At 44.6% G+C, this 16,305-nt stretch overlaps 1 protein-coding gene across 1 annotated transcript in view; it reads left to right on the top strand.

Annotated features, from left to right (window-relative positions):
- znrf1 (zinc and ring finger 1) overlaps window positions 1-16,305 on the top strand; it is a 260,933-nt gene that overhangs the window by 211,141 nt on the left and 33,487 nt on the right. The window contains exon 3 of the mRNA XM_070897898.1: window positions 10,127-10,232. Coding sequence (XP_070753999.1) covers window positions 10,127-10,232 — 106 coding nt within the window. The remainder of the gene's footprint in view (window positions 1-10,126; window positions 10,233-16,305) is intronic.

Here is a 16,305-nt window from a genome sequence, read left to right on the forward strand (position 1 = left end):
ATTTAATCAGTGCAATTGTCGTAAAAATATAATGGAAAATATGAGTGCACAAATACTTTAGTTATTTCACCATTACGTTTGGCCATGGAAGGAGCCTTTCAGACTGTTGATCAGTCTACAAAACCTTCCACTACTTCACACACTTCTCTGAGGGAAGATTGCAAAGATACAAAAACAACAACAATAATTACGTTGTTATGCTGGTGGTGCTGATATCTTTTAAATGTTACTAATGATAGTGATTGGGTTACTTGGGACAGAACTCCCCCTTCACCTGTGATCCTCAGTGGGTATGTTGGTCTTCCTGTCTCTCGGCTGCCATTTAGAGCTCAACAGCACAAAGGCAACAATAATGCCTCTTGGCAAAAAGTAAGTAACCTTTACCTTAAATGAAAAAAAACTGTAACCCGTTGCAATCTTTCAATTAGGAAACGAGCTGTTTACAGCCCCAACACCTCAGTGTCCTTGGGAGTCCACAGAGTCCAGTCAGAGGTATTGACGTATATCTGGTTGTAATGTCTAACACTAATCACTTCAGATCACTCATACAAGTGGCTAATGTAATAAATTAGCACTGAGCCATTAGCAATCTTGATAGGAACTGACGGGCTTCTGTTCCTGACTTTTTCCTCGGGTGATGAGAAGGTGGTCTAGCCTTGGGGACTTTCAGGAACAAGTTATGTGAAGAGGGAATGAAATCTGTCACATGGTCATGCCAAAATAAGATCTGGCTAGACAGCTAGAGATAGATATTTTGGATTTATTCAGAAGCGACATTCATGGACCAGTGAGTCAGTTGTTGAAATGACAGTTCAACTCGTTTTTACACATTGAATTTTCCTAAGCTTTGTGTTTTTCCTCTGGTGTGCATGATGTAATCTTTGTTTTAATTTAAATTAAATGATGACTTTCCTGACACAAAATTAATGTTAATAGTGTTCATGAAAACAAATTATTCAATGAGCATTTTTGAAGTAGAACAGATTCATCTAATGAAAATGTGCAATAATTTGACTTCATTGAATAGTCTATTACTTGATTTGTTTATATTGACATTATGGTAATCAATGAGGGCATATTCAGGTAATAAATAAGCATAGATTCAGTTGGTTCATGTGATAACGATTGCTGCTGATAATTGTCATTTTTGTGCTGAAAATTTCTATTCAATTTAAATTACCAGTATATAGCAAATTTAAAAATTTCGGTTTGTAAAATAATTTTTAGGATTTATTAGCATTTTGGATAAAATCACCGTCACCTTTTATATTTTTTAATCATTCAACTGGATTTTACTCTTTGTATAGTGGACCTTTTATGGAACTACAACATGGTGGTAGTTTATAGATTCTCAGGGCCCCTGTCCACACTGGAAGGGGGAAAAACAAAGCTTACTCTTCATTTATCCACATGTCCCTGATTTACTTTCAGGATTATGTGCAGATGATTTCAAAAACATTCATTTTTTAAATCGGAATATTAGGTGAATTCTGGCCCCTAGGTTACGAGCATAAAACGGGTATTTCTAAATACCCCATAAACATGTGGTATAAAGCAGATCAGAATACATGCTGAGTTAATGGTGTTCTGAGCACAAATTGAAGCTACGTTGGCTGCACTGGTGAACTCCTCAACTGTTATTTGCCTACAGCGACTGGAAACAAATCCATAAGGATTTGCTCAGCTTCCTCCATTGGGATTCTATTAAAATACAGCTTATGGTATTTACATATTTAAGATACGGTGAAATAAAAATAAAATCCAGTATTGCTGTATTTCAAATATACAGCACCATTGTACTGCAGTTTGAATCGTGATTGGGAAATAAAGGCCTGTGACCGTTCGTCATCCATGTCTGGCAAAACTTAGACGAAGGACCAGACCAGAAGGACCAATGCCTTCTCAAGTAATATGTTTTAAAAATTGGTTGGCATGTGTTTCAAGGATGCAGCATCTTAAGAGTATCAAACGATGTTGATAAACCATTTAAGCTTCAACTTTTAAGTATGACCTTGTCTGATCCCTATGATTAGGGTACTGTTGTGAACACAATCTATTATATGCACTACACTTGGCCTCTGCAGGTTACAGTAGACACTCAAAGATGGTTCCAAAACGAATTGTGAATCCTGTAGCATTTATAAGCAAGAAATCCTTCAAAATTCATGCATTTTATTTCATTATTTCATGGTACATGTGAATTTTTTTTTTAAAGACGGAAGACATGAATCCTGGGTTTCCGATTGGGTTTGTCCCAGTTGTGCCTAAAGTGGGAAATGAGACGGAGATCCAGCATAACCGACCTCTGCCCACCTTTGTGCACATTCTATTTTCTGCCATCATTTTGAAAGACTGCATAATGACAATGTGTTCCATTTGCTCTCATTTCTATTTCATTTGAACAATGTCCTGTTTTTGTCTACATAGAACTGGCATTCAAGGTTTCCAAGCACTTTGGAGAAGGTGAAAGCATGTCAAGAGCCTAGCAATTGTTTTCATAGCAGCAGTTTCTATGTAATTTCTGACTTGTTTTTTTTGAATGGATTTTTCTGTAGCCAAGTATTTAGTCATCTGCCTTTTGTGCTATTTGCTGTGGGGCTGCAATTTTTTAATCTTTCCCCACCCCACCCACCGAACTATTTAAAATGGGGCACAATATTTTTCGATTGGGAAGTCCCCTTTATCTTTGATTTTTGGAAGAGGAGGAGGACCAACAGAGGGCTGCCAGGAAGGTCAGGCTACGAGAGGTGCTTTGTGCCCAACCACTCTTATTGGCATGTTCACTTCTGAGCAAAAGTACCTAACTATAGTAGATAATTAATGCATGCATCGGCATCTGTTACCAGAGAAATATGACACAACAGACCTAATGACACTACTAACCTATGTACATGTCTGGCCAATCATACTGTGAAAACCAGCCCAGTCGCAGTATGTTGTGCTTTCAGTGGCACTACATAAAAGAAGGCATGTCGATGCACAGCCAGCGAGCTCTGACAGGCCATGTCTGTCAAGCTGCTACCAATAGCATTTGCAGGCCCTGGCACATCTATGTGGCAGTGACCATGGGGACTGCCACATAGATGAACAGGTATAAACATGTATAAACAGGACCTGCATCATCAGCATGCCAGATGCAGAACTGGCCATCTGCTACAAAAGACATGGGAGCTGGTACATCTAGTGGCCTTAATGGTCAGCTACACCCTGAAGCTTGGCTCCATTTCTTTGCCAGCAAGCTGCAATGCTAACTAACCTATGGGGATGGTGCTGTAGTGTGCTACAGAGGGCTCCTATCTATTTCAAGTACTACTTTTTTGGGTTCGCAGTATGTAATTAGTGGGGTACCGCAAGAGTCAGTGCTTGAGCATCAGCTTTTTACAATCTATTTCAATGATGTGGATGAGGTGTCCAACTGTAATGCACAGTTTGCTGACGATACAAAGCTAGGTGGAAAAATAAGTTACATAAGGCCCGTCGAGCCTGCTTCGCCATTCAATAAGATCATGGCTGATCTGATCATGGACTCAGTTCCACTTCCCTGCCCGCTCCCCATAACCCCTTTACACTTTATCGTTCAAGAAACTGTCTATTTCTGTCTTAAATGTATTCAATGTCCCAGCTTCCACAGCTGTCTGAGGCAGCGAATTCCACAGACTAACAACCCTCAGAGAAGAAGTTCCTCCTCATCTCGGTTTAAATGGCCCTCTTATTCTAAGGTCATCCCCTCTAGTTCTAGTCTCCTCCATCAGTGGAAACATCCTCTCTGCATCCACCTTGTCAAGCCCCCTCATAATCTTATATGTTTCGATAAGATCACCTCTCATTCTTCTGAATTCCAGTGAGTAGAGGCCCAACTTACTCAACCTTTCCTCATAAGTCAACCCCCTCATCCCCAGAATCAACCTAGTGAACCTTCTCTGAACTGCCTCCAAAGCAAGTTCTGAGGGAGACACAAAGAGGCTGCAAAGGGATATAGACAGGTTAGTGAGTGGGCAACAAACCTGTCTATATCCCTTTGCAGCCTCTTTGGGCCCAAGTTTCGAGCCGCGCCTAGAACGGCGCAGTCCCGACCTGGACGCCCGTTTTTCGCGCCACAAAGTGCGCCGAAAAAAACCCTCCGTATTCTCCACCTCCCTGCAGGTCCTCTGGCCCTCGGCGCAGCGCAGCAGGAGCTGTAGGGGGCGGAGCCAGGTCCCTGCGCTGAAAACAGTGCCAGGACCTCTGCACATGCGCGCTACAGTGGGCACGCAAGTGCAGTAGCTCCAGGCGCCCGAAACTGTGTGGGAGGGGCCCGAAGCACGCAGCCCCTAGCCCTGGCCGAATGGCCTCACTGGGGCTGCGTGAATAAGGCTCCTCCCATGGCCAGCTCCTGCTTCTTCTCTACTCCCGCTTCCCGCCCCCGGACCGGACCCGACACCTGATTCCCCCCCCTCCCGCCTCCGGACTGGATCCTACGTGACCTCCCTCTCCCTCCCTCCCTCCCCCCGACCCGAACCAACCTCCCTCCCACCACCCCCCCGACCCAACCCAACGCTACCTACCTGTAAATCTGGTGCTGGGGATGGGCTCTGCCCGAAGTCTCGGGCCCGGCCCGTTCAGCCTCCCTCCCCCTTCCCCTCCTTTCCCCCCCCCCCCTCCCAATCTCCTCCTCCCCCCCCCCCCCCCAATCTCCTCCTTCCCCCCCCCCAATCTCCTCCTTCTCCCCCCCCCAATCTCCTCCTTCCCCCCCCCCAATCTCCTCCTCCCCCCCCAATCTCCTCCTTCCTCCTTCCCCCCCCAATCTCCTCCTTCCCCCCCCCCCCCAACCTCCTTCCCCCCCCAATCTCCTCCTCCCCCCCCCCAATCTCCTCCTCCCCCCCCCCCAATCTCCTCCTTCCCCCCCCCCCAATCTCCTCCTTCCCCCCCCCCCCCCAATCTCCTCCTTCCCCCCCCCCCCCCAATCTCCTCCTTCCCCCCCCCAATCTCCTCCTTCCCCCCCCCAATCTCCTCCTTCCCCCCCCCAATCTCCTCCTTCCCCCCCCCAATCTCCTCCTTCCCCCCCCCCCCCAATCTCCTTCCCCCCCAACCCCATCCCTCCCCCCTTGCTGTCAGAGCATGAGAGACACAGACCCTGACAGACACACTGAGGGGGGCATCCCAGCACGCTGTTGGAGGGCTCCCGGTGCTGCAGTCGGTAAGTAGAAAATGTTTTATTTTTTTTTAAAGTTATTTCTTATACATTTTTTTTGATTGATTTATTGATGTATTTATCATTTATTATTGATGATGGCTCTTTATTTGTAAAACTGAAGTGTTTAATGTTTGTAAACTTCCCTTTAAACACCACCCCCCCCCCCCCCCCACCATTCCCTATGCCTGATTTGTAACCTACGCCTGATTTTCTAAAGTGTAGACAAGGTTTTTTCGAGCGTACAAAAATCTTCACTTACTCCATTCTAAGTTAGTTTGGAGTAAGTTTTCACTCACGAAACTTTGAAATCAGGCGTAAGTGGCCAGACACGCCCCCTTTTGAAAAAAAAATTCTGTTCCAAAGTGAAACTGTTCTAACTGACTCGAACTGGAGCAAACGAAATGACAAGAATTCCAATTTCTAAGATACTCCGTTCTACACCAGTTGCTCCTAAAAATCAGGAGCAAATCATGTGGAAACTTGGGGCCAAAAAGGCTGCAAAGGGATATAGACAGGTTAGTGAGTGGGCAACAATGTGGCAGATGGAATATAATGTGATGAAATGTGAAGTTATCCACTTTGGTAGGAAAAATAGAAAAGCAGAATATTTTTTAAAAGATGAGAGACTGGGAACTGTTGGTATTCAGAGGGACTTGGGTATCCTTGTATATAAATCACAAAGTTAACATACAGATACAGCAAGCAATTTAGAAAGCAAATGATATGTTAGCCTTTATTACAAAAGGATTGGAGTATGTGAGTAAGGACATCTTGCTGCAATTATATAGTATCTTGGTATGACCACACCTCGAGTATTGTGTACAGTTTTGGTCTCCTTAACTAAGGAAGGATATGCTTGCCTTGGAGGGAGTGCAACAAAGGTTCGCTCGATTGATTCCTGGGATGGGAGGATTGTTGTATGAGGAGAGATTGAGTAGACTATTCCCTGGATTTTAGAAGAAAATCAAAAATTTTCATTGAAACATAATTAGGAGGAAATTGCCCTATGCCCCCTTTCGGGCGTATAATTCGAATTAACCGAATTATTACCGCCTGGAGGGAAGAAGCGGAAAATTCGGCTCTTTAACTGTGACACCATTTCCCGGCGGTGTTTATGGACTGGTTCGGGGTGGTGTCCACCACCGCCGTACGTCATGACGTCAGCACGACATGGATGTGCTGCGTCACGTTGATGCGTAGCAAGGTCGCTGCGAGGCTTAGTGAGGCCTCCATGATGCCCACTGGACCACCAGGGAAGGGTTCAGCCGGAACAGTGGCTCGGCACCCAAGAGTGCGTGCCAGGCTTCCTGTTGGCAGCCCAGCTGAACCAGCGGGCACCATTGTCTGACCAACTGCAGAGTCAGCCAACAATTAAAAGAAAATGGTGGCCGCAGAGGTGCACTCTCCTCTTTAAGGGCGGCTGCACCGCCCAGCCACTGGCAGCTTCCCACTTCGCAAAGCTGTCAGTGGTGTCCGGCAGCGGCCGCACTCCTGTGGGTAATTTCCCCCGCGGGCAGAAAAGGGCTCTCCACCGAGCGGTAAGGGGTCGGAGTGCCTGGCGGGGCGGAAAGTCGGGACGTGGTGTAAACCTTCCGCCACCCCTGGCCCAGGGTCAATTGTGGATAGGTCGCACCCTCCACCTATCCTTCAGTGAAGATATATATATTATATGTATGTACGTGTGTATACATACAGGGTAGATGTTGGGAGGATGTTTCCTTTGGTTGGGGAGAACTAGTGGTCACAGCCTCAGAATAAGGGTTCAGCTATTTAGGACTGAGATCAGGAGACATTTTTTCACAGAGTTATGAATCTTTAGAATTTGCTACCCCAGAAAGCTGTGGATGCTTAGTCATTAAATATATTCAAGACACCAAATGTTTGGATACTAAGTGAATCAAGGGATATGTTGATAGGGCGGGAAAATGGAGTATTGAATGGCGGAACAAGTTCAAAGGGCCAAATGGCCTACTGCTCGTATTTCTTATGTTCTAGTGTTTACTGCCACTTCCACAGCCCTCAAACAGGGAGTTGGACTTGGTCTGCTCTGTTGTTTTCCTGAAAACTCGTGCCTACGTCTTTGGTTTCCTTCCCCTTATTGTCCATTAATCTCCTGCCCCTTCAGCTGCGGCAAAGTCTGCGAGTAGATTGTGATGGATTTTGCTCCTTTCCAAAATTTTTCAGTTTCATTGTGACACTCTTGATTGTCTTCATTCCTCTGAGTTTCACTTGCATACTCCTGCTCCCATTACTAGTAATGCACCTAAACATATGCAGATCTGTGCATAATTCTATTAAAGAGCAGCCAAGCTCAGACTATTGGGGACAGACAGCAGAGTTCCATTCGTGCAAATGAAAAACCATTTGGGTGTAAACTAAATCCATGACTTTGTGGTACATTGTATATTGTTTCAGAACTTCCTCGAGATTCAATAGATGGTTATAGTCCAGGGTGGGGTTCAATTGTACACAGCTCATTCCATGCTTTGTTTTTAAATGTCTTGTTTTTTTCCTTTGTCTCCCACCACATTGCATTTGTTTGCCAGTGACGACACAACAGCAGGTGTGCTTTGGATAGCTTCTAACTTTTATAAGAATGCAACTGCCCCAAAATGGGAGAAAATTCTGTAAAGTTCATCTGTCACATGTTCAAGATGAGCCTTTTTCCAGTTTGGGGCAAAATTTTGCAAACAAGGTTATATAATCTACTGTTTTAATATGTGAACACTTTGTTTCCATTCAATGGTCCTATGTTAACCATTGATTACACCCCCATGTTAAGTTGGCACTGCCTTCAGGTGACTAAATTCTGCCCAGCATTCTGTCTGTTTGGACAAATGGCCCTGATATGTGAGCAAATTGCACACTGAAATCCTTGGTTTGAATGGTTGAATCTTGCTTTGTGTACAAAACAGCATTGACAACAATAAATTCCTGAATGTGTGTTTTCTCCTGCCTGCTATCTCCCTCGACACAATATCAAAGGCCACGTTCCTCATCAATCCAGTGACATTGTTGATAAATGTGATAAACTACGTGTACCCTGACAAATACTCTGGTGAAATTGTTACTGAGATTGCTCCAGGGCAGTAATGTTGCATTGAAACTTCAGGCATGTGAGATCAGTAAGCAAGCTACCTTGTCAAGATGTCACTTGTCAAGTCTCTAATATTTCCTAAAACAATGTATATTTAAAAAAAACTTTTCCTCTCAACAGTCCCTCTGCTGAATCAGCCTCCCTCCCTTTGTAATGTAGCAACATAGGAATCCTTGGAGTGCTGTCTTTTGGATGAGCCATTAAGCCAAGACCATGTATCACTGTTCCTGTGTAAATAAGGAAACCCAAGGCACTTTTGAAGATGAACAGGGAGATCTGCTGGTGACCTGGATACATTCATCTCATTGATGTGTGTGGAACGTTGCTGTATGCAAATTGGTTGCAGTTTTCCTACAATTCAGTGACTACAATTCAGAAGTAATACTTGTGCGGCGCTTTGAGATGTCCTGAGGACATGAAAGGCACTATATAAATGCAAATGCTCTTAATGTATCTTTTTTCCTCATGATTGCTTTTTTTTCCTCTCCTGAAGACATTGATTTAATATTGATATGGATGTTACAATTCAGCTTTCTCAATACTTTTGTCTTTTGCTCATTGCGTAAAAGTTGTTTCCATAAGCATACATGGGATTTGGGGGTGGGGGATGTGTGGAGAGATTTTAACTCCCCCTGTGGAACCCGGAAAGGGGTGTAGTTAAAAAGGAACGTGTCAGTTACCCACGATGTGGGAATCTTAACGCTGCTGTTTCTGGCAGTACAATTGTGGGTGGGAGGGGGGGTGCGCAGGGCAGTTGTTGCTCACCCATGCCCACCCAAAATATCTCCGTTCAAATCCTCCCCAGGATTTTGATATACTGAAACCTGCCTTATACTTGCCCTGGAAATGATGCCCTGCTCAGATGGTGTCAACTGAAAGAGATCATGTGAGATGCAAAGTTCGTTTGATCCTTGGAAAAAGGCCGAAAATACCACTTCATCAGGCATATCAAACTATACAAGATGCTCACAGATTGTCGATGTCTCTATCATCTAATGAATTAGCTGTGTATAAATTAGTTAGTACCTAGAATAAAGCCCCTGTAACCTGACTTGTGCCCAGGTGAATTTAATAGGGCTAGTCCCATAGGCTCAATTTTCCCCAAAACCTTTAGCATGATTTTTTTTGTGTGGAACAAGTACGGCAAAAAAAACGTGTTGTAAGTTTCCCCTTAGGATCTCTTCATTTTGGCATGGCCTAACCCGAGGGGGGTGGAGCCTTGATCTACGCCAAAAAGATTGGGCTGCCATGGTAACCTGTGAGTTCTCCTGTCCGCCCCTAGCCCTGGCTGAGTGGCCTCCCGGTGCGATCGATCTCTTAGTGCTCGTGCCTGCCAGTCAGTTCTGCCTGCCTGCCTGCCCCTAGCCCAGGCTGAGTGGTCTCCTGCCTCCCGGTCAAAGGCTTCCCACCCTCTCTCCCTCCCTCCACCTCTCTTCCTCCCCATCACTCTCTCTCCCTCTCTTACCTTTCCTGCTGCTGCTGTCCGGGCATCTGCTGCACTTAAATGCACCGATTTCCATACCTGCGCCGATTTCTTTAACTCTCCGCAAGGGTTTTCTCAAGTGGCCACATACGCTGGCCTAAGTTGCCTAAATGGCCAGAACTGGCGTCGGTGGCCAAAATTGTATGTGAACTTTTAATCTACAAGTTGAGAATCTTGTGCAGAAAACAGTTTGCTTTGTTTTAAAAGCAATCAGTTGAATTACTGTTTTATGGGTCAACCTCATTCTATTATTCGTTGCATGGAAGTTTAAAAGGATTTCTGCACATGTGATCCATCCAGTGGGGTGGATAAACTTAGATGTATAAGTGGAATTTTTTTTAAATTATTTAAAAAAAACAATTTTGCTTTACAGATGATGTGCTGAGTAAAGATGCTGGAGAATGTGTAATCTGTTTGGAGGAGCTTCTGCAAGGAGACACAATAGCTCGACTTCCTTGTCTGTGTATCTATCATAAAAGGTAAGTAGGCATTGAAAAGCACGATGCGCGCACAGTACTGAATTGGGTATATTTTGTTGCACAATTGCTCTTTTTTTTTTAAAGTCTTATACCGCACCTCTGCAGTGCTAAATAATTGTATGGATATAACCAGGATAAAACACTTCACATGCTCTCAAAAAAACAAAAATCAAATTGCTAATTTCATTCTTTTTAAAGATATTTAGTAAAGGCAATTGATTTTTTTGTAAAAAGATGGGCCTTTTATACTTGCAACATTGAGCTTCAGTATTGGGGCTTCTAACTCTTGTGACTCAGAGTCAGGAATCAGGGTGAAGGACAGAGGTTCGTGTGAGAAGTAGGTTCTGATTATTGATTACTGTTAAGATGTGAATATCTTCCAAACAAATCCTGTTTGGTCAGCAGATTTACTTTAGTCTGTTTTATACAAGGAAACACACAATTACAAGATAAGAGTTTTATTGTGGCTCAGGATAAAAATGCTTTTTAGTACAGTGCCTTTAACAGAAGATGCTTGTGATGCAAGTATTCCCTCCCTATCTGGGCATAGGTTAGTTGACACAGAACCAAGATTAAACTATGAATTGAGCTATGATTAAGTTATGAATTTACCCAACCACAGGGCTCGTCATGTTTGAATATAAGATGGTGTGATATGTAATTATTTTAGACATCGTGTTCAACCCCATTTGGTCACTGTCTCTCTAGTTTTGTTTCTGCGATAGATAGCTTGGCTACACACAGTGAATGCTAAATTAGATATTGTGTGATGTGGATTTGCAATTTTTGTGCTTTGAACATACCCTTAATTACATTCACTGTATTAACTCGAGCACTAGCCCATATAGAACATTGAAGAGTCAGCTGAGCTGGTAACACACTGGCTAATGGGACATGCAATGATAATATATCATATCATATTTAACTTACCAAAGACTCTTAATCCTGCTTTATGAAGATGAATGATAGTCGATTCATTTTTTTAAATTTGTACTCAAGGTTAGGGACGTCCGTACTGTGGAATTTTCCACTTTGCGAGCATGAAGCATTCTCGGGTCAGATATTGCATTGACTAGAGGCCGATTGAACCATCTTTATACCATAGATGATATAATTTAATTTCTTTGAAATATTTATTATCTTTCTGGAAGATAACCTCTCATTCTGATTACTGTAATTAAAGGTATGTTCAAAACACAAAAATTGCTAATCCACATCACACAACAATATCTAATTTAGCATTCACTGGGGGTGTTGGTCATCTTGGGCAGTAGCACAAAACTGGTGCTAGCGAATCAGCCTTTTAGACTCTGACTTCAATGGAAAAGAAAATAGGGCAATAGGGCAATGAAGCAATGCTCACAAAATGTACCATCAAAGCCATTTGGGGAAAAAAAATCCCAGTTACTTTTAAACCAATACATTAGAAGATCATGGCATGCAATTCCTAGCTTAATCTTGGCTCTGTTGTGTCAACTAATCCATGGAATATAAATCATATAATAATGAAGAGCGATGGGCTGTCTTCTATCTCCCCTTTTTCCCCCATTATCAAAAACTTTTAAAAATTATGTGAGTGTGATCCATTCCATTTCCCAACCAGCCATCCTTTCACCCTGCTAAAGTCCGAATTGCAAATGTGCTAAATTGTAACTAGTTTTGTGCTATGGACTTGCACCCATTATGAAATGAATTGAGATTAGCCAAACTCATTTCACTTAGAAACTTAGCCAACAGAAAGTAGTGACTTTACTTTCAGTCTGGATTAAATTCAGACCCTTGTCCTTGAGGTCACTTGTATTTAAATTGCAGATGTTACCCATAAGTTGAAGTTTGCGAGCTTTAATGCCTTGTTCACAGTTGCAAACAGGAACTGAATTGCTGATAAAGCATACATTTACTCCTGATTGCATCTTGGATAAACCTAGCATGAGAACATTTCTGAATAATCCAAAGGTGGATTTAATTTTGTCCTTCCACTTGGCTTTTGGACTTTTTCAGTAGCACTAATGGAGTTGACTACTTTTGAAATTTTAAAATAGAATTCAAAAAATTTGTGGGAAAATAGTTTGAATATTTTATTTATTTGAGCATGTGCCATCAAGCTCTGCATGCCGTGGTTGGTACATGTACAACAACTTTTTATGCAGAGCAATTTGTTTTCAGTCCAATCTAGTTAAAGCTGAGTCACGGGAGGGTGCGACAGTGCTTTGGAATGTCAAAACATGCTGGTGCAGAGTGATGGATTTGCACTCCTGCTTCCCCACGCTATTAAGTTATGGATCTCAGCCACATCACAGTGGGGAAGTACTCACTAACACTGAGGGAGCTCCACAGTCGCAAGATGGGGATGCTTTAATCTTCCACCTATGGAGAAGATGGCAGCATCTACCGTGACCAGTTCTGAGGCGGTTGATGGTTGTCCACTCTTTGCGAGGAAGGTTTGATCCTTCAGGTTGTACTGTGGGGTTCTCTAAGGAATCCATTCTGTTTATATATGTAAACTTGTATATACTCTATACAGCCACAAGAGGGTTCATCCCCTGGAGTCCCAAGGGATTCCATAATCCCTTGGGAGCACAGGTATTTAAGGAGGCCTCACAGGTTGGAGAGGCACTCGAGACCTGAAATAAAAGACTACGGTCACACTCTACTTTGAGCACACAGTATCCAGCCTGACTCTTTCTTCATACATAACTGGCGACGAGATGCAGATAGCGAACCCAACGATGCAGAGAACAGTGGGCATCCTGGAAAAATTCTCGGAGGGAGATGAATGGGAAACCTTTGTGGAGCGACTCGATCAATAGTTCGTAGCCAACGAGCTGGATAGAGAAGCGAATGCTGCCAAACGAAGGGCTATTCTTCTCACCGTCTGGGGCACCAACGTATGGCCTCATGATAAACCTGCTTGCTCCAGCGAAACCACAGAGAAATCGTACGATGATTTGTGCACACTGGTCCAGGAGCATTTGAACCTGAAGGAAAGCGTTCTGATGGCGAGGTACTGGTTCTACACCTACAAAAGGTCTGAAGGCCAGGAAGTGGCGAGTTATGTCGCCGAGCTAAGACGCCTTGCAGGACATTGCGAATTTGGAGCACATGCTCAGACTTTTTCGTACTTGACATTGGCCACGAAACAATACTTCGCAAACTTTTGACTGTAGTAAGACCAACCTTGAGTAAGGCCATAGCGATAGCCCAGGTGTTCATTGCTACCAGTGACAATACTAAGCAAATCTCTCAGCACACAAGTGCTGCTACAAGTACTGTGAACAAAGTGATGTTGTTTTCAAATCGCAACGTACAGAGCAGGTTACACATACCTGCAGCTGCACGTCTGCAGATGTCTGAGTCCACCCTCAAGGGTGATGAATGCAAGGACATTAATACCTTGTTGGCGCTGTGGGGGTGATCATCGTTTCCATTCGTGCCACTTCAAAGAGTATGTTTGCAAGGGCTGTGGAACAATGGGACACCTCCAACGTATGTGCAGGCAAGCTGTTAATCCTGCAAACCACCATGTTGCAGAGGAGGACAGATCCACGGAGGATCACGACGAACCAGAGCCTTAGACCAAGGAGGCAGAGGTACATGGGGTGCACACGTTTACCACAAAGTGTCCCCCGATAATGCTGAATGTTGAACTAAATGGACTCCCGGTGTCAATGGAGATGGACATGGGCGCAAGCCAAGACTTTTGGAAAAACTGTGGTGCAGCAAGGCCTCAAGGCCAGTGTTAACTCCAATTTGCACGAAACTAAGAACTTATACAAAAGAACTGATTTCCTGTAATCAGCAATGCTACTGTATAGGTCTCCTACGATGGAGCGGTGCACAAGCTACCACTCTGGGTGGTACCGGGCAATGGTCCCACACTGTTCGGCAGGAGCTGGCTGGGAAAGATACGCTGGAACTGGGACGACATCTGAGTGCTCTCGCCCGCTGACGACACTTCGTGTGCCCAGGTCTTAAACAAGTTCCCTTCGCTGTTCGAACCAGGCATTGGGAAATTCCAAGGAGCAAAAGTGCAGATCCACCTAATTCTGGGGGCGTGACCCATTCATCACAAGGCGAGAGCAGTACCATACCTGATGAGAGTGAGGGTGGAGATCGAGCTAGACTGGCTGCAACGAGAGGGCATTTCACCGATCGAATTCAACAAGTGGGCCAGCCCGATCATCCCAGTCCTCAAGGAAGACTGCACCATCAGAATCTGTGGTGATTACAAAGTAACTATCAATCGTTTCTCTCTGCAGGACCAATACCCACTACCAAAGACCGACGACCTCTTTGCAACGCTGGCGTGAGGAAAGACTTTCACGAAGTTGGACTTGACTTCAGCCTGCATGACTCAGGAGCTGGAGGAACCATCGAAGGGCCTCACCTGCATCAACATGCACAAAGGTCTCTTCATTTACAACAGATGCCCGTTTGGAATTTGACCAGTGGTGGCGATATTCCAGAGAAACATGGAAAGTTTACTGAAGTCGGTCCCTTGCACGGTGGTCTTCCAAGACGACGTGTATCTGCAGAACCTGGAGGAGGTTCTTAGTTGACTCAACCGCGTGGGGCTCAGCTTAAGACGCTTGAAGTGCGTTTTCCTGACGCTTGAAGTGGAGTTCCTGGGGAGGAGGATCGCGGCGGACGGCATCAGGCTCACCGATTCAAAGACTGAGGCAATCGAGAACGCACCGAGGCCACAAAACGTGATGGAGCTACGGTCGTTCTTGGACTCCTGAACTACTTTGATAACTTCTTACCGGGTCACAGCACACTGCTAGAACCACTGTATGTCTTACTGCGTAAAAGGGACGAATGGGTATGGGGCAAAAGCCAAGAAAATGTTTTTTGTAAAAGCCAGAAAATTGTTATGCTCAAACAAATTGCTTGTGTTGTGTGATCCATGTAAGCGTTTGGTACTCGTATGTGATGCATCGTCATATGGCGTCGGGTGTGTATTGCAACAAGCTAATGATTTTGGGAAATTGCAACCAGTTGCTTATGCATCCAGGAGTCTGTCTAAGGCTGAGAGCGCCTCCAGCATGATTGAAAAAGAAGCGTTCGTGTGTGTCTATGGGGTAAAGAAAATGCATCAATATCTGTTTGGGCTAAAATTTGAATTGGAAATTGACCATAAGCCACTTATTATATCCCTGTTCTCCGAGAGTAAGGGGATAAATACTAATGCATCGACCCGCATCCAGAGATGGGTGCTCACGTCGTCCGTCTACAACTACGTTATCCACCACAGGCCAGGCACAGGAAACTGTGCCGATGCTCTCAGTAGGCTGCCATTGCCCACCACGGGGGTGGAAATGGCGAAGCCCACAGATTATGGTTATGGAAACATTTGAGAGTGGGCAATCACCTGTCACAGACTGACAGATTAATACCTGGACGAACCAGGACCCCTTATTGTCCCTAGTTAAAACTGTGTGGTTCATGGGAGCTGGTCCAGTGTCCTAGTGGAAATGCAGGAAGAGATAAAGCCGTTCCAGCGGTGCAAAGATGAAATGTCTATACAGGCAGACTGCCTTCTGTGGGATAATCGGATAGTGGTTCCCAAGAAGGGCAGAGACCCCTTCATCAGTGACCTCCACAGTACCCACCCAGGCATCGTAATGATGAAAGCGATAGCCAGGTCCCACTTATGGTGGCCCGGTATCGATGTGGACTTAGAATCCTGCGTTCACAGATGTAACACATGCTCGCAGCTAAGCCCTGTACCCAGGGAGGCGCCACTAAATTTATGGTCTTGGCCTTCTAAACCGTGGTCTAGGGTCCATGTCGACTATGCAGGCCCGTTCTTGGGCAAAATGTTCCTTGTGCGTACTCCAAATGGATTGAATGTGAGATAATGTCGGCAAGCATGTCCGCTGCCACCACTGAAAGCCTGCGGGCCATGTTTGTCATGCACGGCCTGCCCGATGTCCTTGTGAGCAATAACGGGCCATGTTTTACCAGTGCTGAGTTCAAAGAATTCATGACCCGCAACGGGATCAAACATGTTACATCTGCCCCGTTTAAACCAGCATCCAATGGTCAGGCAGAGAGAGCAGTGCAAACCATC

This window comes from Pristiophorus japonicus, chromosome 13 (assembly GCF_044704955.1).
Source record: "Pristiophorus japonicus isolate sPriJap1 chromosome 13, sPriJap1.hap1, whole genome shotgun sequence".
Taxonomy (NCBI): Eukaryota; Metazoa; Chordata; class Chondrichthyes; family Pristiophoridae; genus Pristiophorus; species Pristiophorus japonicus.